The following is a 25,015-nucleotide window of genomic DNA, read 5'->3' as shown; positions in this document are numbered from 1 at the left end:
ATAACGTCTTGATGCGTGCTTAATCATCCAGGTAAGTAAATCCCAAAAGGTTGATTCTGTTCATCTGGACATTTTCAGTTGGAGAAACGTTTCGTCACTCATCCAAGTGACTTCTTCAGTCTCAGCTGACTGCAGGTTTCCCCAACCTTATAAACACCCGTGAGTGAAGTTGCCCCCCCTACCTTCTTCAAATCGAACAAAATTGATGTCAAACATTTGTCCTGCAAATTATTTTGTTTGTGCAGGTTATGTTTCCCTAATTTTATAAACAGTACATGTACAGTGAGAGAGAGAGATGTTACATCTGTCTTCACTTGCATCCCAGTCATAGAAGCGTTGGAGGTCGTTCATAAGAGATTACAGGATCATCCCAACCTCAGCAACAGGACCACTCTCAGCACTGATCAGTTGTGTTTGCTTTTGGAACTGTCTTAATTCCACCTATTTTGCATAAGGGTCAGTACAGGCAGAAATCTAGGTGTGCCATGGGTTTCCACAGGCCCCTGGTCAAAGTCACCAAACCAGTTCGTAAGCAGGTACAGGTGTGGCCAGAAGGGTCCTCAGAGGCACTGCTTTTCCACCACAGGCCGCCACACACGACAACACCACAGACTTTCAGGAATATACAGAAACTGTCACTGCCTACATCCCAAAATGCATCGATGATGTCACAGAGACCAGGACTATCACTGTCTGGGCCAATCAGAAACCATGGCTCACAGGTCAGGTTTAAATGCTCCTAAAGTTGAAAAATGCAAGCCTTCAGAGCCGGGAATTAGGTGAGTCTAAGAACAGCAAGGGCAAACCTGTCACGCGGCATCAGCTACAGCAAAGCTTCAGCGACAGCAGAGATACTTGGAGGCAGTGGCAAGGAATACAAACCATCACAGACTACAAGCCCACTCTACAGACCGTGGTGACACAATCCCCAGACAGTGTGTGGAGATCCCTCCACCATCATTACTGAACCCAAGAAGTCATCTATCTCCTGCTTTAAGGACTACCGTCCTGTCAAACTCACCTCCATCATTATTAAGTTAAGTGCTTTGAACGGTTAGTCATGCATCAAATCAAATTATTGCTTTCCCCCAACCTGGATCCATTTCAGTTCGCATACCAGTCAAAACGCTCAACCGATGATGGAATTTCAACTGCCCCTCACTCAGCCCTCACACATCTGAACACTAGAGACTCATATGTCAGAGTGCTGTTCATAGACTTCAGTTCAGCATTCAACACCATCATTCCCCAGCAACTCATTCACAAACTGGATCTGCTGGGGATCAGCACCTTGCTGTATAACGGGCTGCTAGATTTCTTGACAGGAAGACAGCAGACAGTACGGGTCAACAGCAACACCTCCAGCCCAAGAACACGGAATACGGGGGCTCCCCAAGGATGTGTGTTGAGCTCCCTTCTCTTCACTCTGCTGACCCACGACGAGATCTACTACAGGGGTGAAGTTAACCATCTGCCAGAGTGGTACAGCAACAACAACCTGTCCCTGAATGTGGAGAAGACCAACAGTGACTCTACTTCCTCTGCAAACTGAGAAGCACAAGAGATTCAACCCCCATTATGAGCACCTTTTACAGAGGCACAGTTGAGAGTATCGTCACCAGCTGCATCACTGTGTGGTATGACTCCTGCATTGGGTTCTGCAGGAAAAAATGACAACGGGTAGTGAGAGCAGCCGAGAGCATTGTGGGGACCTCTCTTGCCTCCCTCCCCAGGAGATCTACTGCACCTGCCTCATCTGGAAGGTCGTCTCCATTACAGGTGACTCCACTCATCCCTTCAACAGCGTCTTCAGTTTGCTGCCATCAGGAAGGATACTGAAGAGCCTCCGGGGCAGAACCAGCAGACTGAGAGACAGCTTCGTCCATCGGGCTGTCAGGATGCTGACCATCTCTGGATCGAGAAGGGGGGCCCAAGGGTACATCTTTCGCCATCCTACAATGCTGTGATTGTAGCCATTCCCCACTTTCTGTGAATGGTACTCATGGCCATTGATCAATAGGCTTTGATTAGTTGTGTCAAAAGTAGATCAATGGTCATAAGAATTTGCATACTAACAATCATGGAATTAACCCCCCGGCACATTGTTCATTCAGTGGCGCTAGTTTCCTTCACTATGCAAATGTACTGTTTATATGGTTGGGGAAACCTACAGTCAGCTGAGACTGAAGAAGTCACTTGGATGAGTGACGAAACGTTTCTCCAACTGAAAATGTCCAGATGAACAGAATCAACCTTTTGGGATTTACTTACCTGGATGATTAAGCACGCATCAAGACGTTATTTTATTAAACATTTTAAAATGTTAGCAGCACAAACAAACATTTTTGCAGCACAAACCAGCACAAACGTTTGACATCCATTTTGTTTGATTCCATTAATATGGGGGGGCTGGTTGACCTCTAGAAATTTTTGTTAATATCTTTAAAATAATAACGGCACAAACAAAAATTTCTGCAGCACAAACCAGCACAAACGTAGCACAAACGTTTGATACCACTTTTGTTGGATTTGGGTAATGTGGGGGGGCTGGTTGACCTTTTGACCTTTACATTTTCATTAATATCTTTAAAACAGAAGCAGCACAAACGCTAATTTTACCTGCACAAACCAGCACAAACGTAGCACTAAAAAAGTAGACCATTTTGGCCCGTTTTGGAGCAGTCTGGGGGGATGGTGACCTTTGAATGACCTATAAAATAAAGTTTAATATCTCGGAAACCGTAGCAGCACAAACGCTAATTTTACCTGCACAAATCTGCACAAACGTAGCACTAAAGAAGTAGACCATTTTGGTTTGTTTTGGAGCAGTCTGGGGGGATGGTGATGTCATCAGCAAAAAATATAACTTTTAATATCTCAGATACTGTAGCAGCACAAACGCTAATTTTACCTGCACAAACCAGCACAAACGTAGCACTAAAAAAGTAGACCATTTTGGCCCGTTTTGGAGCAGTCTGGGGGGATGGTGACCTTTGAATGACCTATAAAATAAAGTTTAATATCTCGGAAACCGTAGCAGCACAAACGCTAATTTTACCTGCACAAACGTAGCACTAACCGCTCCGCCTATTTGCCTTTACGTTTCAAGTGGGTGGGGGGTCAGCTTCACTCTGCTGTAGTGTAGGTCTGCCATCTTAAAAAGCCCTTTTAATTGTAGTAACCAGCGCCAGGTGTGATGATGAGCACAGGTGTGTGGGCTAGGGGTGGAGCCCACAGTGAGCACCGCTGTGGCCAGAGAAAGAGGGAGAGAGAGAGAGAGAGCACAAGAACAAAACACGTGTTGCCTAACACGGAATCAGCCGGTGAGGCACAGGGACCGTGACAGTACATCCTCATCTTGGACAGGGAGGAATGCTGGTTTGAGCGCGGAGTCAAGGAGGCCATTTACGTGAAAAAGGAAAGACCATCTCTGAATCGAGGAGGGGGCCTAAGGGTACATCTTTCGCCATCTTACAATGCTGTGTTTGCAGCCATTCCCCAACTCTCTGTGAATGGTACTCATGGCCATTGATCAGTGGACTTTGATCAGTGGGTTTTGGTCAGTGGTTGTTGATCAATGGTCATGAGAATTTGCATAATTAAGATTAAGGAACTGACCCCCCAGCCCATTGCTCCTTCAGTGGGCTGGTTTCAGTCATTATGCAAATGTACTGTTTATAAGATTTGGAGAAACCTGCAGTCAGCTGAGACTGAAGAAGTCACTTGGATGAGTGACAAAACGTTTCTCCCACAAAACGCTACGTCCAGATGAACAGAATCAACTTTTGGAGATTTACTTTCCTGGATGATTGAGAATGTATCAAGACATATTTGACAGTTCACTCAGACATTCAACACAACAAAGCCTGTTCAGTGGCTTCAATTATATTACAAGTTTCTGGTAAAGAGTTCATTTCAGAAGATTTTTTAATCACACATATTAAAAATCACTTCTCACTCTGTCATTACTAAACAAACACGTCTCCATTTACCAACAGTGTCAGGATCCTGGGTCACTCGACCCAGCACTTTGAATTCCTTGTCTTTATGATATCATAGAGAGTATGAGTAGAAAAGAAGCCTGATGCTCCGGCTCACTGGTATTACTTCTATACATAATGACCTTTTTATTTAACATTGTTAAATATCATGGTCATATCTAATGCACTCATCCATTGCTGAAACAGTATAGCTCTATATGACAGGAAATAAGGAAACGCATAATGAGTCTACTCTAAGGAGCTTGGAAAGAGAAGCGTCTGGACTTCTTTAAGTTTCTTGAAGATGTCTCACCTCTCATCTGAGAAGCTTCTTCAGTTCTGAGAGTCTACTTACAAATCACATTATGCATACTGAGTTTAAATGCTCTCTTTAAAGGCTTCACCTGTTCATTATTTCTCATTTATTTATAAGTTCTGTCTGCCTTTTATCATAATTATCATTTTATTCTGTTTATATATTTCCGTTTAACCTCTGCAGATCAGGCTAATTTCACTGAGTGCAGAATACGTCTACAAAGCCGAGCAAAAGAGCAACATCACAATAACATGGCTCAAAATTTCAACACTAACAGGCCTCCTGACTTCCTGCAAAGAGACCTAATGAATGTGAAAAGGAAAACACATCTTTATTCTATAACAGTGAGACTAACACTGAGGTGTATCCAGATGAGCACTACAGAGGATGACAGTATCATTCAGTTCACCTGGAACGGATGGCTTGAGTGTCTTCTTAAGTCATCTGAGACTCAACGACACAGGCACATATCACTGCATCGCTATCCTTAAGAGAAAAAATAGGTCATAGGTCAAATCATGTGACCTCAACGTTACAGATAAGATAACAATACTAGCTCCTTTGGGTTTGTTTATAGCACTTTCACTCAATCTGTTTGGTAAATAATAGGCCAGTTATGTACATATAGAAAGTAGGTGCACATTGCAGATTGCTGCTACTGTTATACATAAGTTGCTTTTAAAATTCCTCAGAGCTGTATCACAGTGTACTTTTACATCCGCCTCCACTCCTCTACATTTACATTTATAAAACCAACCGTCTTTTAAGTGAAGATGCCAACAAATCCGTACTATCCTGACCAGTTTCTTCTAAAACAGGTTATTAGGCTAGGCTTCAGTGGTGGCTGTAATTCAGGAGGTAGAGCCAGTCTACTGACTGGAAGGTTGGTGGTTTGATCCCTGATTACACGAGTCTGCATGCCAAATATCCTTGTGCAAGATACTAACCCCAAGTTGCTCTCCAATGCTTCCGTGTTAGGGGTTAGATAAAAGCATAGAAGAAAGTGTTTGGTTGAATGGGACATGTTGTTTAAAGCGCTTTGGGGTCGTAGCAAAGTGCTGTGTAACAATCAGTCCATTTACCATTAGCACGTAACTGTTTTTGATTTTAGGTCCGGGAGGGCATCATGTGTAAAACTCAGCAAAGTCAAACATGTTGAACCACCCACTGTAGTGACCTCTTCCGGCAACAGAGGAACAAGTAGCTTCTCTCTTTTTTTCTAAACTGATAGCTGTTTTCTAGTTTTTCATTTCCATGAATATGTGAGGGTTTGCTTTATTTAGATAAATTAAAAGTTTATTGTTGGTAAATCAAGGCCATCATGTGAAAATGTCCTCCATAATTTTACTTTTTGGTTAAAGGTTAGAAAATGTACTCTAAAGGTATTAAGTATAATAACAAGCATCCGTAAAAAAATGAATAAGGAATAGTTTGATTTTCTTCATTTCTTTTTTTAAATATTAGTTTGCATGCATGCATGTTCACAGAAAAAATACACGAATAGAAACTCTGTCACAGATTTTATTCTTGCGATAACAAATAGTATAAAATACAAATTGACACATGAAGTGTGCATTTATACAACACGTAACATATCAATGCTATGTGACAAATCATCGGTATGTTGTGTGTTGGGAATGAGAATGCTCTGAGATTTCACTGCCTATTATTAAAAAAAAAAAAAAAAAAAGCTCCTGGTTGCTCTAGCATCACCATACTGGAGGATCCAGAGATGCATTTCGCTCGCCATCCCAAAGATAAACTTAACCTTTAACAGGTCAAGTAGTTTCAGTAGATGAAAGTTAAAAAAAACGAAACAAAATACAAAGTCATCATTTATCTAGAAGCATTTTTGGTACACAAATGAAGCTCAATAGAGTAGAATAGCTCTTTATTGTTGTAGCACCCTCAAGGATTGACGTACGCACGATGTAGTTATAAAACAGGGTTTATTCTGGTCTTGGCAACCCGTGAGAACTGCTCACGGACAAAACAATAAAACAAAAACATCACATCAAAATGCACTCTTGTACGTAGTGTCAATCAATCAAAAATCCTTAATTACAGAAAATAAACCATTTAAAATACACAAACCTCGTGAGCTGACATCCAGGAGGTGCTAAATAGTCCTTTATGGCCTTATTGCCTTATCTTCCATCTTCTTTGTCAATTATTTCCACTCTTTAAACGATATTTTCTCCATGTGTGGAGCTAACTGTGAGCTGCAGCATGCAGACACCATGTGCGCTAGCAAAAAAGTGGCTGGGTGGAGACCCAAACAGCAAAGCTGTACCCTACACAGTTCACCACCAGAGGGCGCAAAGTAACAAAATCCAGACATACAGCTTAACAAATATCAAATGCAACAAACATCAAATGCAACAAACATCAAATGCAAAAGACCGTTACAATTGTCATTGTACATGTATTACTAAATTTGGGTGCTCCACACCAATGTGAGAATGTGTCTTGTCGCAGTAAGTTCACTCTGAGTCGTCACAGAGAGAGACAGTGGAGCCAGGTGACCTTAACTGAAACCCAGCATATAGTGCTTCAGTGAATTTGGTGTTGAAAGTGTGCAGGTGGATCAGTCTGTCAGGGAGGACACTGTAAAAGGACACAGTGCCTGCAGGGTAGTCCACATACACCGCTAATTTGTTAGAGACAATCGAGGATGGGACAGCGATCACTATTGATGCGTAATTGTAATTTCCAAAGTAACCATCATCATTACTGCAGTAGAGACTGCAGGACTGATCAGTCCTTCCGAACCTGCTGTCATCGCCGTCTCCTTTCCGTCCAATTCCTACACAAGCTACACTGATATGAACCTCTCCTCTCCACTCGACCTCCCAGTAACAGCGACCAGTCAGACTGTTGGTACAGAGCAGCTGCGGCCAGTGATCAAACCTATGATCATGATCAGGATACAGCTGTTCTTCTTTCACGTGTGTGACCTTCTTGTTGTTGTCAAACAGTTTGAGGTTCCTGTGTGCTGTGTTTAGATCCAGCGTCAGGTCACAGAAATCTAAAGGGGACAATGAGACACAGTGCAAATGGTCTCTCACAAACACATTTAACTTAATTTGCATGGTTTTCATGTTAATGTATGAAGAAGATCCAGTCTGCAAAAGTTTTTGATTTTTTAAGAGTGTGTTACCATCAGAAATGGGTTTTTAGTTAGTAAGTAAGTAAGAAGCTATGTAACTTTTTTGTAAAATTCATGATAAAATATATTTGGCAAAGGTACAACTAAGGTGTAAAAGAATGTGAACACAGTACAACATGGTGTAAATAGAACTGATACATCAAAAATACTCACATTTCCTTAGACCTGGTCTCATCCACTGGACTCCTTGAGGCTCCACACTGAAATGAGAATTTTATCTTTTAGTGTGAAAACATGCCTTTATATTGTCTGATTAATCTTTTCTAGAGAAATAATCTTGTTTCCTTTTATTCCATAATAAAATGAAAATGATAATGCACTTTCAGTTCTATGGTTTTATATATCAAAGTAACTTTTTAAAAAAAGAAACCAACTGGTCTGTACAAGGTTCTTAAATTACCTAAATACAACCTGAGGAAATTGAAAGAATTTAGACATGTAAATAAAAAGCCAAAATCCTGTCTAAATGACGCTGTGTAAAACAGTTCACACTTGTAGCATCCGCTTAGCCATGAGTAGGAATCGAATAACTTAAGAGGAACTTTAAAGAAGAATTCTTAATTTTCTCACATGACTATATCTGCTCTGCATAAATAACAACTACTTGCTTCACTTTTTTTTTTTCTGTACACTAGGAAAGTCAAAATCCTATTCCAAAGATTACGGTGGTTCTGCATTTGTTGGTGTGATGGTACACGTAAGCTCCAGACTGAGAAGTCTTGATGCATTCTCAATCATCCAGGTAAGTAAATCCCAAAAGGTTGATTCTGTTCATCTGGACGTAACGTTTTCAGTGGGAAACTCCACACAGCCTATTGTTCAGATGTGCTAGTTTCAGTCATTATGCATTGAACTGTATATAAGGTTCAGATTAAAGAAGTCACTTGGATGAGTGACAAAACGTTTGTCCCACTGAAAACGCTACGTCCAGGTGAACATAATAAACCTTTTGGGGCTCCAGACTGAGACGAAGTCTGAGAAGACAATCTGATCCAAAACATTGGCATGTATGGCAATACATCTGGTAATAAAGGGAAATGAAACAAAATGGTTACATAATATCAAAAAATCAATTCTGTTTATCTGGACTTTGCATTTTCAGTCGGAGAAACGTTTTGTTACCCATCCATGTGACTTCTTCAGTCTCAGCTGACTGCAGGTTTCACCAACCTTATAAACAGTACATTTGCACAATAACGGAAACCAGCCCACTTGTTCTAGTGGAAAAACATGGGAAACACAGCAGGAACGAATTAGGTGTGATCTGACAGGAGGAAGCAGAACTGCACACACTGAACACAGAACTTGAGATTGTCAAAATAAAACAGGAAACACACTGAGACACAGACCAAGAGACAAAGGCTTGACAAAGGGGCCGGGGGAGAAAACAGACAGGGATGGACATGACAGATTGGTTAGAAAGGTTGGAACACAAGGAGAGAAACATGGGAGGTCTGGAGGAAGAGGGAGTGAGTGAGAGACAGAGAGGGGGAGAGGGAGGGACACAGAGACATAATGGCTGAGGAAAAGACACATGGATGGACATGACCGACAGAGGAGGCATGGAAAGAAACACATGGAGGGGTAAACAGGAAAAGAAAAGCGAGATGAAACACAAAGACATGACTGGGGAACATATGAATAAACTCAAAGACATTAGGAAAACTAAAACCCAAACCTATGACGAAGGCACTTGTCAGAACTTGTCAGGGTTAAACACATCAAAACCTCACTTAGCTATTGTGGCACCTACAAGTGTATGGTCACAGTTGTAATCTGCTGGAAACATTTACTGATGTAAAAGCCTTTGTTTCATTGCGATATTGCACTTTTTGCGCTGACCAGCTAGCACCGGTGTTCACGGAGATCTTCAACCTCTACCTGGCCCAAGCAGTGGTCCCCACGTGCTTCAAACAGTCCATTATTGTTCCTGTTCCAAAGAAACAACAGCCCACTTGCCACAATGACTACCGTCCAGTAGCACTGACTTCAATTGTGATGAAGTGTTTTGAAAGACTGGTGAGAGATCACATCATTTCTTCATTTCCTGCCACCATTGACTCACTTCAGTTTGCTTACCGGACTAATCGTTCCGCAGACGATGTCATATCTCACCTGCTTCACACATCCCTGAGTCACCTGGACACTTGCAGAGGGAATTATGTTAGGATGCTGTTCGTGGACTACAGTTCAGCATTCAACACAATAATTCCCTCTAAGCTTTTCACCAAGTTGACGGATCTAGTACTCAGCTCATCACTGTGTCTGTGGATCCTCAACTTCCTCACAGACAGACCCCAATCAGTGAGGGTGGGAAAACAAGTTTCCCCCTCCATCTCACTCAGCACTGGAGTGCCTCAGGGCTGTGTTTTAAGCCCCCTGCTGTACTCACTGTACACTTATGACTGTGTAGCCACATCAGACACCACCTCCATTGTCAAGTTTGCTGACGACACTGTTGTTGTAGGCCTGATCTCCGACAACATCGAGATGGCCTACCTGGAGGAGATTAGGAACCTGGAGAACAGATGCCAGGAGAATCAGAATCAGATTCTCCCGGTTCCTAATCTCTTCCAGGTAGGCCATCTCGATGTTGTCCTCCTCCTCCTAAAAGGTGCTCAAGAACTTTTACTCCTGCACCATTGAGAGCGTCCTGACGGCAAACATCTGCACCTGGTTTGGGAACAGCACCAAGCAGGACAGACGAGATCTGCAAAGAGTGGTGCGCTCAGCCGAACGCATCATTCAATCAGAGCTCCCTGACCTGCTGTCCATCTACACCAAGCGGTGCAAGTCCAAAGCTAGGAAGATTATGATGGATCTCTCCCATCCCAACAATGGACTCTTCTCACTGTTGAGGTCTGGGAAGCGATTCCGCTCCCTTAAGGCCAAAACAGAGAGAATGAGGAGGAGCTACTTCCCCCAGGCTATTCGGGCCCTGAACCAGGTGTAGGACTGGACTCTCCCACACACGTCACTATAAGACTGGACTCTCACACACATCACATCATCACCACACGCACCACCACACATTTCCTATAATTTGTAATCTTTATAATCTCTTCTGCTATTTGCACATTTTTTACTGTAAATTTCTAAGTTAATTTGTAAATTTTGTAGTAAACTGTAAATTGTAAATACTGTAAAACTTTTTTCTGTCATTTAATGGTCGGGCATTGTACAGCTACAACCATTTCACCCCCATGTCATACTGTGTATGGTTGTGTGTGTTTGACAAATAAATTTGAATTTGAATTTTCAGTTGAGGTTATGAAGATTGCGTGGCATCGCCACAAAAGGTGAGTAGCTGTAAGTGTGTGTAAGTCTGCCATTGCAACGGTCTTACCTCAGTTGCGGAAGAGCCTGCAGACTGAACACAACTCATCAGAATCAGAATCAGAAAGGGTTTTATTGCCAAATGTTGAGCAGGTTTACAACATTAGGAAATTGCTGCGGTGCTTAGTGCAAACATACTGTCATAAATAATGCTTAAATAGACATGAAAATAAAAATAAGAATAAGAATTAAAAGTGCTAAGTAGATAGGTATATACATGAGTGCAGGTGGTGATCAGTGCCAAACATGGAATGATGCAGTGAACACAGCGTAGGGTCATGTGTTAGTGGTGGGAACAGTCATACGGTTATTGTTCATGTGTCCAACAGCAGAGGGGAAGAAACTGTTCTTATGGCGAGAGGTTCTGGTGCGAATGGACCGGAGCCTCCTGCCTATGTCCTCATGTCTCCTGTCTCTACTTTTCTGTGTGAAAACTGGTTAGTAGTTTGAGTTAACTAACTGTGATGCACATATAAGAGTAAGAAAATTTTTCTGTCTTGATTTAAAGGCCACAGCTGTTGTATGAAAGTCTGTTTTCATAGATCAAGAGGAAGCAAACTTTCCCGCCAGTTGTAATGGGAGCCACAATTCCACTTGTAGTGTAAAGAGGTGGTGGGTCTTACTACATATGTTTTATTTCGTAGCACATGTAGCTCCGAGACATACTTTTAACCTCATGTTACTAGAAGTTTTACAGTTGATGATTTCAACATAACCTCGTTCTTACTCATTATATTGCTAAATGTAAATAGACTGGTTTATATTGACTTTTGGGCAACTATAGAATATGTTTGTTTATTGTTTGCAAACATATTGTTTAATTTTTTAAGGTATAAAGGGTTTATAACAGTAATAATAAGCAGGTTATTTGCAGTGCTAATATTACTGCACAGAGATATTGTTGAAGCTGGACAGCAGCAGGATTTAGTTACAGATTTATTGGTAATAAGGAGACTGATATAAGATCATTATTTTGTAGATCTATACTTGTGGAAAAAACAATGCGACCATGTCACAGTTCTGGGTCGGTTCGACCCAGTAGTTTGAGTTCTGATGTTTTGGTTTATTTTTGAATGATTGTTGTGTTTTCGGGTGCTATTATTATTATTGTTATTAGAATTCTTTGTGTCTGTTTGTTCTTGTTTAAGGATTTGTTCTTCGGTCGTGTCTGCTTAGTACAGGTCTAGTTCCATGTGTCATTTTCTGTCTGTCTCTCAGTGTCGAGTCTGCGTCTTTGTGTGATGGTTTCTTGTTCCTGTTTTATTGTGAAGGTCTGCGTCTCATGTGAGTGTGTTCAGTTTTACCTCTTGTCTCGTCACGTTAATCACTCCCAGCTGTGTCCCTCACCTGTGTGTAATCTCCCTGTTTTTCTCTGTGTGTATTTAAGTCGTGTCTTCTGTCTTGCTGGTCCGTCTGTGTATCCGCCATGTTCCTTTCGTGTGTCTCCCTGCTGTCACCGTCATATACCATCTTCCGTCTTCCTTCATGTTCAGGTTCAGGTTCGTGTTCGTGTTCGTGTTCAGGCTCAGTAGTTTAGTTGTCCCAATATAGTTTAGTTCTCCGTTTGCCGTTTGTCCATTCTTTTTTTTGTGTTCAATAAATAAACCACCTTCACACTTTCACTACTGCCCGCGACTGGATTCTCCTTTATTATTTCCACACGGCTTTTCTCACTTGCCGTGACAGACCAAGTGGGTTTAACATGTGAACCTGATTGAATATGATGGTTTTTTTGTCACAAGAGGAATGACTGAAGGAAAGAGGAACGTGTGTACAAATGAACAGAAAACAATGGTATAAAATTCTGTGTAATAGAGAGACAAGGAAGAGCTTGCACAACTTATGTCTCCAGTCTCTACTTTTCTGTATAAAATAGACCCCATAGAAGGCCTATAACACGATGGTCATGTGATGTTGGTGTTGTGAGCCACACTTTAAAGCAGTGTAGTAAAACAACTGAACTTCATAAGATCGACACAGTTTCAAACATCAGTATCAAGGGTCCCATCCCAAGCTATTTGTTACATTCTCCCTCAAGCTGTGTATTCCTCCTTGTGTATTTCTGCATTTCCTGAGCAACTTTAATTTGCATTTTGTTAAGCTCAGCAATAAAGCTTCCTTTTAATCACCTTGTATCCCATGTCCTGCATTTTGGGTCTAACTAATCTTGCCACACAGCCAACCTTTACACACAATGAGAGAGGCAACGCTCGTGGGCAATGATGATGAATCCTGATGGGATGTGATTGGGGTAAATACCTCAATCTTTTATTGAAATGCACAATCTCAATTGTCAACCTTAATGAGGTTGCAAGGTCATGCAGTCATAAGGTTGTGGGTGCCTATTTCATTTGATTTTAAACACTTTTCGAGGCCTAACTCATCATGATCCCAGCCTTGTTTATTTGTTTTTAGTCAATTATTCTCTCAAATCTTGGCAGTCTGGAAACAAAGAAAATAATCGATCTGATACAGAGCAAAAACTAATTTGAAAAACGTCAGTTTTGCCTCTCTCTTGAATTAAAGGTTAAGGTAAACTTAGAGTTAAGGTTATCACTTACTTTACTTTTTTGTCCATAATTTGATAGATATATTGTAGATAGACAGGAAAGTGGTGAGAGGAAGAGGAAAAGACATGCAGCAAAAGGCTGCTTGAACCCAGGCCTACTGCTCTCCGGCCATACGGCATATGGTCGCCTGTTCACCCACTGAACTAAAGCAGATCAACAAGATGACCACTTATTGTGAATGATATCACAGTATGCAACTGCTTGGCAAAGACTGTGACAGCTGGGATATGCTTGAGCACCACCTTTGACATGCAAGACAAGAAAATGTTAGAGATGATTGATTTTGTGATTGTGACTCAGAGGTGAGCTTTTAACTGTGATTGGTTCTGAGTCATTCACCCACACAGTTGCCCATTTGACTGGACATACACACTATACCACGGGCTATCAGGTCAGTGGTTACAATAAACCCTTAAATGACTTCAAGTAAATATCTGCTCTTCCTTACAAAATGTTGGAGAAAAAATATATTTTCAGCTTTATTTCCTGTTTTCCTACCAGAGTATTTCCAGTTTCACATGTGGATCCTCCTGTTGGGCAGACAAAAGCTTCATTCCTGAGTCTCCTGGATGATTATAGCTCAAGTCCAGCTCTTTCAAATAGGAGGGATTGTAGCACAGAGCTGTGGCCATAGCGGTGAAGCCTGTTCCTGTGATCTGACAGCCTGACAGCCTTCAAACACATTCAACATGTCACATCATTGTAATGAACTGCTCTGAATTTGATTATGTACATGCAGTCGAATTAACAGATTCTGATTTCAGTTATAGTTGTTACAAAAACAAACAAACTGGCTTTTGTGAACTCACTTTTAAAAAAGAAAAAAAAGCATTGACTTTCTGTCTGTTTTGCTATGATGGACAATCATAACAAAAGTTATATTTTTCTGATTTATGAAGTGTGTTTCACTTCTACTCTACTGTTCTCTTTCAGAGCGTACACCACAATAGAAACAACATATTAAATCTATAAAATAATGACAGTTGTGAAATATCCAAATCTCCTGAAACAAAGAATCAGCTAACCTGAGAGTTTCCAGCATACAGTGTGGATTCCCAAGTCCAACACAAAGCAGCTTCACTCCTGAATCCTGTAGGTTGTTGTTACTCATGTCCAGCTCTCTCAGGCTGGAGGACTGAGAACTTAGAATTGAGGAAAGAGCTTCACAGCTTCTCTCTGTGAGGTTACAGCCGCCCAACCTAGAAAGACATGGATATCAGCGAACTTTGCAACCTTTTGAAATAAACACTTTAAAGCAATGTCTTGCCAGGATTAAACTGGATACTTACTGGGCTTTCTTACAGGCTTTGACCACTGGCAGCAGCTGCAGAAGAGCCTCTTCTGAAGCTGAATATTTCCTCAAGTCAAACTCATCCACACCTGTTTCTGATGACAGTAAGATGAAGACCAGAGCTGACCACTGAGCAGGAGAGAGATTAACTTTGGACAGTTGTCCTAAACTCAGTTGATGCTGGACCTCCTTCACTACAGAGTCATCATTCAATTCATTCAGACAGTGGAGCAGATTGATGCTTTTCTCTGGAGAGAGAGTGTCATTCATCTTTGTTTTAACATACTGAGCTGTTTCCTGATTTATCTGTGAGCTGTTTCCTGTTTGTGTGAGCAGGCCTTGTAAGAGATTCTGATTGGTCTTCAGTGAAAGACCAAGGAGGAACCGGAGAAACAATTCCAGATGTCCCTTTGGACTTCGTAAGGCCTTGTCCACAGCACTCTGGTAGAAATGTCTTACTGAAGATTCTCCACTCTGCACTGAGGCTGTTTCTTCTTCTTTCAGTAGGTTGATACCAGAGTTGGTGAATGTCAGATGGACATGAAGAGCTGCCAGAAACTCCTGAATGCTCAAATGGACGAAACAGAACACCTTCTCTTGGTACAGCCCTCTCTCTTCTTTAAAGATCTGTGTGAACACTCCTGAGTACACTGAGGCTTCTCTGACATTAATGCCACACTCTGTCAGGTCTGATTCATAGAAGATCAGGTTTCCTTTCTGCAGCTGCTCAAAAGCCAGTTTCCCCAGTGCTTCAACCATCTTCCTGCTCTCTGGACTCCAGAGAGGATCTGTCTCAGCTCCTCCATCATACTTGATGTTCTTCACTTTGGTCTGAACCACCAGGAAGTGAATGCACATCTCAGTCAGTGTCTTGGGCAGCTTTCCTCCAGCCTGTTTGGTTTTTACCACGCTCTCTAGAACTGTAGCAGTGATCCAGCAGAAGATTGGGATGTGACACATGATGTGGAGGCTTCGTGATGTCTTGATATGAGAGATTATGGTGTTGGCCTCTTCTTTGTCTCTGAGTCTCTTCCTGAAGTACTCTTCCTTCTTTGGGTCAGTGAACCCTCTGATCTCTGTAACCACATCTATATAGTCAGCAGGGATCTGATTGGCTGCTGCAGGTCGTGTGGTTATCCAGATGTGAGCAGAAGGAAGCAACTTTCCCCTGATGAGGTTTGTCAGCAGCACATCCACTGATGTGGACTCTGTAACATCAGTGAGGATCTCAGTGATGTGGAAGTTCAGAGGAAGTCGACACTCATCCAGACCATCAAAGATGAACACAACTTTGAACTTTTTAAAGTTACAGATTCCTGCTTCTTTGATTTCAGTGAAGAAGTGATGAATAAATCCCACTAAGCTGAACTTTTTATCCCTCACTAAATTCAGCTCTCTGAATGGGAATGGAAACATGAACTGGATGTCCTGGTTGGTTTTGTCTTCAGTCCAGTCCAAAGTGAACTTTTGTGTCAGGAATGTTTTCCCGATGCCAGCCACTCCTTTGGTCAGAACTGTTCTGATTGGTTTGTCTCTTTCAGTCAAAGCTTTAAAGATGTCTTCACACCTGATTGTTGTTTCTGGTCTGTTTGGTTTCCAGGAAAACATTTCAATCTGTCTGACCTCATGTTCAGTGTTGACCTCTCCGGTCCCTCCCTCTGTGATGCAGAGCTCTGTGTAGATCTCATTTAGAGTGGTTTGGGTTCCTGGTTTAGCAATCCCCTCAGAGACACACTGAAACTTCTTCTTTAGGTTACATTTAAATGTATTCTCACAAAGTGGATCAGGACTTTCTACAGGAAAGCACCAGAAACACGAGTGTTATGATTATAGAAAATGTGACAATTTCATTCCTGTAAAGACTGAATTTATGAAGAGAAATCCTCTCACTGCTCTGCAGACAGTCAGCCAGCTCCTCCTGTTTCATTATTCTCAGGAAGTTAACTGCAAGTTTCAGAAATGCCTCTCTGCTGCTCCTTCTCTGCTTCTCTTCCTCACTGTCCAACACCTCCTCTTCATCCCTCTGCCACTCTGAATAATCTGGATTCAGATCATTCTGCATCTTCTTTAGCTCGTTCTTCACAAACATGATAATGCTGTCCTCTAGCATCTGGAAAATAATGACACAATCTGAATTCATAAAAAAATCAGATCTTCATAGTAAAAAATACTTTTTTACAGATTTGTTTTTTGTGTGTTTTCAATTTAACAGAAATACAGCGTTAAAAGATATGCAGGTAACTAATTAAATTAAAACTTCTGTCAGAGAAAAAAATATATAATTCCAAAATGTCATTGTTATAAGATAAGGATGATTTTTTGGATAAGTGTGTCACTTTGGTTCTTATTGATGTAAGGACATTTTCAGAAATTTACATTTCTGACAGAAATGTGATAAATAAGTACTTCGTAAGTACCCTGTACTTTCTGGGGCGCCGGTCGTGTCATAGAGTGACTTTGTTGACAGAAAATAATAAAATAATAACATAAATTAAATTAAGTAATCTATAGTACTGATGTTTTTTTTTAACCTCTTAAACCCCAAAGGGGTTTCTGAGCTTCCTGCTCGAAAATGCAATGCCCAAATTTAATTGATTATTTCTCTGCAATTACAAACTCTGTGTTTACAATCTTGGTATCAAAATAAAGCTAACACTTGTGAAATTTCATCAGAGGTGTAAATATTGAAGCAGATATTACTGTGTCAAAGTTACTGAGACTGGAACACAGAGAAAGTAAGTTGATTTTATCCTCCTCTAATTTTTAAAAAATAATTTTAGCATATAGCCCTTTTAAAAATATGCCTCAGTTCACATTTCATCACAGAAATTCAGTAACCAAAAATAAACATCATCTGTGCAAAGATTTATGTTTGTAAAGTGAAACAGTGAAAAATTACAGCACTGTCAATACATGAATATCCAGACGTTGTACAAAAATGTCTAATTTTGGCACACAATTGGACACCATGCCAGTTGAATTTTTTTAGGTATTTAAGAGCAGAAATGAATTAATTTTATTAACAGGCCTGAAAATGCTTTTTTTTAATATATTTTTGAAGAATTAACATTTACATGGTAATGGCCCTTTTCTGCTGTGTGCATAGAGCGTTTAATTGGCCTCTGGTCCTTTAAACTCTGAGGGGCTGTGAATTTGGTCTCTTTTGGTCAATTTGCATGATTGACACCTCTTTTAATCATTTGAGCCAATAGCAACAATGCCACGTTCACGTCACTTCAACCAATCAGACGTTGCAAGGCCAAAACCCACGTGGGCCCAAATTTACTGCATGTGACGTCTGTCCAGTCAAGTGTCTGTAGGTGGGTCTAAAATGTAGGTTTTTGACAGAAAGCGGCTCTGATGCAGCTAGGTAGGCGTGGTAACCGCTGGTAATCACGTGGCTGTGCAGTGTACTTGCACCTTAATTCGCGGATCATGTTATGTTACCAAACCTTTGTTTTGAAAAGTGCTTTATAAATAATAATAAAGTGAAACTAATTCACTGTTGGAGTATGTTTGTTATTTTGCCATTAAGTTATGATGAATACTGGACTGAGCAGCATGAAAACAATTAAAAAAAAGAGGTAAGTGTACATGTACAAACCTTAAACACCGAGTCCAGATTGGTTTGATGCTGCTGGGCATGATGAAGACTCTTCTTCTGCTGTTTGATGATCATCCTGATTAAAACAAGCACAACTGTGCTGTAACAAATCTATTGTGTCAGTTTATACACTTATTTGTTTATTCATTTATTGGACTCCACTAGTCCAACTAACAGGTCAGTGATGGTTCTGTACCAAAGTGTGTTCTTGTACTGACCATATTATAGACATGCTCTGTACATTGCAAAAAGAAAAAAAAAAGTCAGATTCATATTTTTATAATAATAATGGATTGAATTTATATAGCGCTTTTCAAGGCACCCAAAGCGCTTTACAATACCACTATTCATTCACTCTCACATTCATACACTGGTGGAGGCAAGCTACGGTTGTAGCCACAGCTGCCCTGGGGCAGACTGACAGAAGCAAGGGTGCCATATCGCGCCATCGGCCCCTCTGGCCAACACCAGTAGGCAAGTAGGGTAAAGCGTCTTGCCCAGGGACACAACGACCAGGACAGAGAGCCCAGGGATCGAACCGGCGACCTTCCGGTTACAGATGCGATTCCCAACCCCCTGAGCCACGGTCGCCCAAGACTTTTATTAAAAAATTTGGCCTTTGTGTGTTTACAATACCAGCAGCAAGTAAGAGCATCTTCGAGGAGCAGCTGAATATTTTCTGAGGAGAAAACTAAGAATACACCTAAAAAATAAAAAAAACACATGATGACACCTTGCATCTGCCTACAATACATCTACATCTGTGGTGTTCAGTGTCCAGACGGTGAACTACAAAATGATCAAGAGCTTTGAGGGTCTCGAAAAGCGCTATATAAATGCAATCTATCATTATTATTATTATTATTAATATTAATATTATTAATATTATCAGCTTATTACATCCCAATGCACTTTGCAGTGTTATTTCATGCAGAAAAATGTCAATGTTAAGGTTAAAAAAAAAAAAAAAAGATTTGCTGTGGTCCTTTATCAGTGTTACGGCCCTGGCCGGCTAGAGTTTTCTTCTGTGCTATATCTTTAAGAATCTACAGGTCCTTCCTGATTGGAGAGCTAACGGTGGCTGATTGCTCCCCTCATCATCACTCCTGCTGCCATTCAGGTCTTGCTTGCCTGTGTTGTCACAAGCGCAAATACGGTGATGTTGACTTGTCTGACTCTTTTCTATGCTGTGAAGATGATCCTGAGACAAACTGATCCAACTCTGGCCAAATGTCTACTTGCTGCGAATTCCAGCAATCAAAATCCCTGAGTTTACAGCATTGAAAATGACATGTTAATGCGTAAATGGCACCCTCCCTCATTTAATGATCTTGACTGGAATGTTTTTCAACAGATAGTTGTAACGCAAAAGTTCCGACCCCAGGTACTCAGTCTTGCACATGACAGTTTCTCTGGACATTTAGGAATTAGAAAAACTTACTGCCACTCCTGCCACATTTGTCAGGTTAGTGGTAAACCAAACCAAGTTATTCCACCTGCTTCATTACATCCAATCCCAGCTTTAGGGGAACCATTTGAGCACATACTCATTGATTGTGTAGGTCCACTTCCCAAAACAAAGTCAGGACATCAGTATGTTTTGACTTTGATGTGCACCACCACACGCTTCCCCAAGGCTATTCTGTTACGCACTCTCAAAGTCAAAGCTGTTGTCAGAGCGCTAGCTTCTCCACTTTCGGTTTGCCAAAATCTGTTCAAACGGACCAAGGGTCAAATTTTATGTCCAAAATATTTGCTCAGGTCTTGAAATTTCTTGGCGTAACGCATCAAAAATTCAGTGCGTATCATCCCAAATCACAGGGTGCGCTTGAGGGTTTCCACCAAACATTAAAAGCCATGATGGGGAAGTTCTGCCTCAAGTCAAGAAGAGAGTGGGATGAGGGTCTGCCACTTCTCCTTCTAGCAGTGAGAGAGAGTGTGCAGGGGTCGATGATTTTCAGTCCCGCAGAGCTGGTGTTTGGACACAGTGCATGGTCATTTGTGGCTGCTCAAAGAGATATCCCTCAGACAGTTATCCCAAATCAAAACGTGTTAGATTACATATGTTCTTTAACCCTTTAAGACCTACCATAGAACCAAGTCCGCCAGAGCTTATATTATATTTTTACATGCTGTAGTGCCATTTTTGGGAGCATTTCAAGTTGCTATACATCAATGCAACCATACCATTATAGAATTTTTAATAATATGTATGCATTAAGTGCATAGTAACTACATAAATTGCAAATCGTTTTTTTAACATATATTTCTAGTTAGAGAAATTTAAGAGGTTTATCCCTCAAAACTATAAATACAATAAAGTTGCACAAAATAGTTTCCCATGTGGAAATAGAGGATATTATTTTATTGCTACAATATAACTCACATTATTAACATTGCATTAATAATATCCCTTACAGCATTGATATTGTATTAAAGATGTTTATGAAACTTACTGTTATTAACCTTTCACTTACAGGTGCAGCCAAAGTCGGTTTATACACATTGCATGATTGTGCTCATTAACAGAGTTGATGTTCAGTCTCAGTTTATTGGAGGTTTTAAGCTTCGCTGAGCGCGATGTCTCAGTTGATATATTGAGGGAGTTATAGTTTCTTTCCACTGTGTTCCTGTTAATGATAAACTACAAATTTACTCTAAATTACTAAAATATCGATATTTTAATGTGAGAATCGATTCTAGAACATAAATGATTGGTATCGGAGGAATTGATATTTTAGGATCGATCCGCACATCACTAGCTTATGGTACAAGATGTAAGTATAACTTCTCTGGTTTCATATGCAAAATAGAAATTATTGCGCTAGCTTACGTGGTTGAAGTTCTACCGGGATTTTAAAATAGTTACACAAAACAGAGCTGGACCGGCTTTAAAGGGAATAAAGCATACAAAATTCCACGTGTTCTCTTTCCGTATCTCAGAAGAAAATGAAAAAGAAAAAATGAAAAGAAAATTTGACAAGAGATCCGTTCAGAGAAGTTTTGAAGTGGGTGACCAAGTGTTGACTCTCCTACCCAGTCCTGGATCTTCTCTCCTTGCAAAGTTCTGTGGGCCCTACACTGTCCAAGAGAAACTGAGTGACAGAGATTATGTTATAGGTACCCCTGACCATAGGAGAAAATGTTGTTTGTGTCACGTCAACCTGATGAAGCCTTATTTTGTTTACAATGTCGGTGTAAACGTCTCTTCATCCCCTGCTGTGCCGTCGTCCCTGCCCGTAGTGGTACCAGTGTCTTTGTCTCAGTATAATCCAGAAAGTGATGGCTTAGTTTTCGTTTGTGCTGAGGGTTGCTCCCGACTCAGAAACTCTGAAATATTAGACAATTTAAAATCCCACCTAAAACATTTGGATGACGCTGCCCAGAACGATATGTGCTGTCTTATAAAAGACCATCCGTTCCTGTTTGCAGACACTTCGTCTCGCACTACAGTCCTTAAACATGACATAGATGTAGGTGACAATCAAACAACACGCTTATTGTGTGAACCATACCAAACGTGCACTTTTTCAGCAAGAAGTTTCCTACTTTCTGGAAAATAATATAGCTGTCCTGAGTTCCAGTGCATGGAGTTCCCCATGTCTTCTTGTACCAAAGGTTTACAAAACCCTACCATTTTCGAAAAGTAAACAGTGTGACCAAACCTGACTCTTCTCCTCTTCCTGGAATGGAAGATTGTCTTGATAGAGTTGGAGTCCCCTCATCATGTGGCAGACCTGAACCTGGCTTCCAAACCCTGTGATTTGTGTGTTATTCCTGAGATTCACAGAGTTTGTATATAGTGTGTAAATTAGTTTTCACTTGTAAATAGGCACTGAAACAGAAGGGGTGAGCTGCCTTATTATTTCTAGTATTATTTCCTCCTGTTTAATTCAGTTAGAGAGGTAGGCGTGGCACTTGTCTTTTGTTTGGTTTTTGATTCATCTAGGGTTTTAGATAGCACCTCCTTTCCCGACTTAGCTTGTTGTGTTTGTTATTTTGGCCTTTGTTCACCCCGGAGTTAAGTTTTCAGTGTAGCCACAAATAAACCACCGTTCACTTCAAAGATTTGGCTTCTGGGTATGGTTTTGGGGACCAGGGTCGGATCACGTCTTTCCTAACCCTTATGTTTCATTTCGGTACCCCTAGACTGGGGTGTAACAACCAGTTTTGTTAATGATTTTCATGAATGCTGGGATGGTGTGTCACTATGAATTATGAGGTTATGATAACATGGATCAAGGGTGGTCCATGCTGGAATATAAAGGAAGCATTGAAGCACTTTTATTTAATTTTTAAAGATTTCCAGCAGCTTGTATCGTGGCTTCCAGCACCACACAGACAGCTGTAGATCATTTCACCTTCCTAAGCAAAACGAGCACCCACAGTATAAGAGTCAAACTGACTAACTGCTGACAGATTGCTGCTGATTACCACATAAATTATAATCAGCGTGATGGCCACTGCAGGGAATGCAGGGCTGTCATGATAGATTTAAAAAAAAAAAAAAAAAGCAGTCTGTCAGTCTTACTCATGGAGGTCCTAAATTTCAGGACTGAGGCCAGATGCACTACATAGCTTTAAGGTAGGTGTGAACTTTCTTACTCCTCAGCAGCAGCCGGTTTTGGTCCTTTAAAGTGGAAGATAAAATCCATTGACCGATCACTCTTCAAAGACACACAGCTGGGTCCAGGTTCAGGTTCAGGGGCATCTGGTGCCTCAGTGATCCTGGTGAACAGAGAAAAAGACCATCAGGCAGAGAAATTACATTTTTAGCCTTCTGACACAAAAAGTACTGAATAAACTTGGATCTAGTCACAGTGATGATATTACAATAAGACTAAAAAATAAGGCTAAAAAGTTTGATGCACTTCACAACAAATGACTTCTGTTCTCTTTAGTCTGTTTGTTGCTGTGTTTTCTTCTTTTTATGAACACAGCAATAAAACAACAACAACAACAATAATAATAATGATAATAATAATAATAATAATAATAATAATAATAATAATAATAATAATAATAATAATAATAATAAATGATTACACATGTGGCAAACTAAAACTTCTCACTGATTACTCCTGGATCCATTCAGTTAACTCTTACTTTGCATCAGGAGACAGTTTCCTGCTTTTAAAGTCAGGACGGTCTTCCTGTTGAGTGCTGAGACTCGGCTCAGGTTCATATTCAGGAGAGTCTGGTCTGAGGAGTGAGGAAAGGAATCAGGAAAGGTTGTATATCTACCATTTTTTACTCTCCAGGTGAAACATATATTGGAAAAACTTTTCAGGGTTAAAATGAATTAACAAAAGAGAGAGCAGATGATGAAGTTACTGCATGTAGTTTGAGAACATTTCTGTATTTGTTCTTTTAGCAGTGAAGATAATACAAGGTTTAGAGTGTGATACCTTTCCATGTTTGTAACCTGCAGTCACCTGATGGAAGAGAAAAGTGAGAATAAAACACAGATTATAACTTGGCTTTATTTCTGTTTATTGAGATATTTGATAGCTACAAGGTGGTGACCTGTTTAATCATAATTATACTTTTATATTATATTACTTTATAACTAAGTTTTCATTGTTTGTCAAAAAAATCTATCTGACCATCAAAGAGTCAACAAACAATCATTGTGATGATTACACTTTTCAAACAGAAGATTAAATGGAACAAAAATACAAAAAAACATATAATATAAATCAGCTCAACGATTAATTTATTCATCATCTTCCTGAACACCGTCTGTCTGCACTGGGATAACATCTGACTCTGTTCTTTCTCTATTAAGGTCTTGTCTTACTTCCCTTCATCACTTTATGCTTCAGGAGTTTGAGTCAATATTTATGCAAAAGTATTTTCCTGGCACATAACACACATTCTAGAAAGCATCCTCTACTTCAGCTATTTTTCACTTGTATAACTTCCCCACCAGACTGTGTGTAACCACTGCAGGTTTTAAAGACACATCTTAAAATAATACATTAAAAAGAATTTTATAAACAACAAAAAATGAAAAATAAAATCATTTTTGAAAGAGACAAAATGAAAATAATTCAAAGCTCACGAAGTGTCCACCATTGGTGTGTTAGCTCACTTCCTTGTTTATTTCTTAGATGTTAATGATTTGAATACAGCTGCTCACTGTAACCGGATGACACGCCCACACTGTCCGACTAGTTAAACAAGTTTATAATGTCACTGCTTTGTTCTGATGTTTTGCTGAATTTCCTGCCCCTGGCTACTGAATTTCATCTATCAAGTGAAAGTTTTAAACAGCAAAACATAAATTATCCACTTACTGAAGAGTGTTTAACATTTTAATTGAATATTAATTTTCTTAAGAACTGTAGGACTCTGCGTCCCGACAAAGTTTTGAATTACACATTTCACTACCCAGAATCAGGGACGCATCAGAATCAGTGAGCTGTCGGCTTCCAGCCCTGACGGCGTGTCCATTTACGGCCGTCGGGTGAGAAAGCCGAGAAAGAGAAAGCTGATTCTGATGCGTCGGGTCCGCGCTCTGTGTTTATGTCTTTGTGTGGAATCCATTTACCTGCTCTCACCTGCTCTCACTTTATTCAGGCTACTCACCTCTCTCTATCCACCTGCACTTTCAAACGTACACGCGAAGGACTACAGGAATATCTGACCACGGCCAATCAGAGAGGTCCTGCTCCTGACTATCTCAGATTGGTTTAGACCACAATATGGGCATGATGTGTGTTTGTTGTTGATCACACGGAGACTTT

At 40.5% G+C, this 25,015-nt stretch overlaps 1 protein-coding gene across 1 annotated transcript; it reads right to left on the bottom strand.

The window, feature by feature from the left end:
* Positions 1 to 5,803: 5,803 nt before the first annotated feature.
* LOC309703121 (protein NLRC3-like) lies at positions 5,804 to 23,682 on the bottom strand (the record flags this gene model as incomplete). The annotated part of the gene is made up of 10 exons (XM_082527831.1): positions 5,804 to 7,324; positions 7,619 to 7,665; positions 13,870 to 14,043; positions 14,397 to 14,570; positions 14,661 to 16,455; positions 16,553 to 16,772; positions 18,267 to 18,342; positions 22,872 to 22,994; positions 23,373 to 23,468; positions 23,675 to 23,682. The coding sequence occupies 10 exons, from the start codon at positions 23,680 to 23,682 to the stop codon at positions 6,780 to 6,782; spliced, it is 3,258 nt and encodes a 1,085-aa protein (XP_082383957.1). The 3' UTR covers positions 5,804 to 6,779.
* Between the last annotated feature and the right edge of the window lie 1,333 nt (positions 23,683 to 25,015).

This window comes from Aulonocara stuartgranti (genome assembly GCF_965226115.1).
Source record: "Aulonocara stuartgranti genome assembly, chromosome: 3".
NCBI classification, from domain to species: Eukaryota; Metazoa; Chordata; class Actinopteri; order Cichliformes; family Cichlidae; genus Aulonocara; species Aulonocara stuartgranti.
The sequence above is the reverse complement of the archived record's forward strand: the minus strand, read 5'-3'. Positions and strand labels throughout refer to the sequence as shown.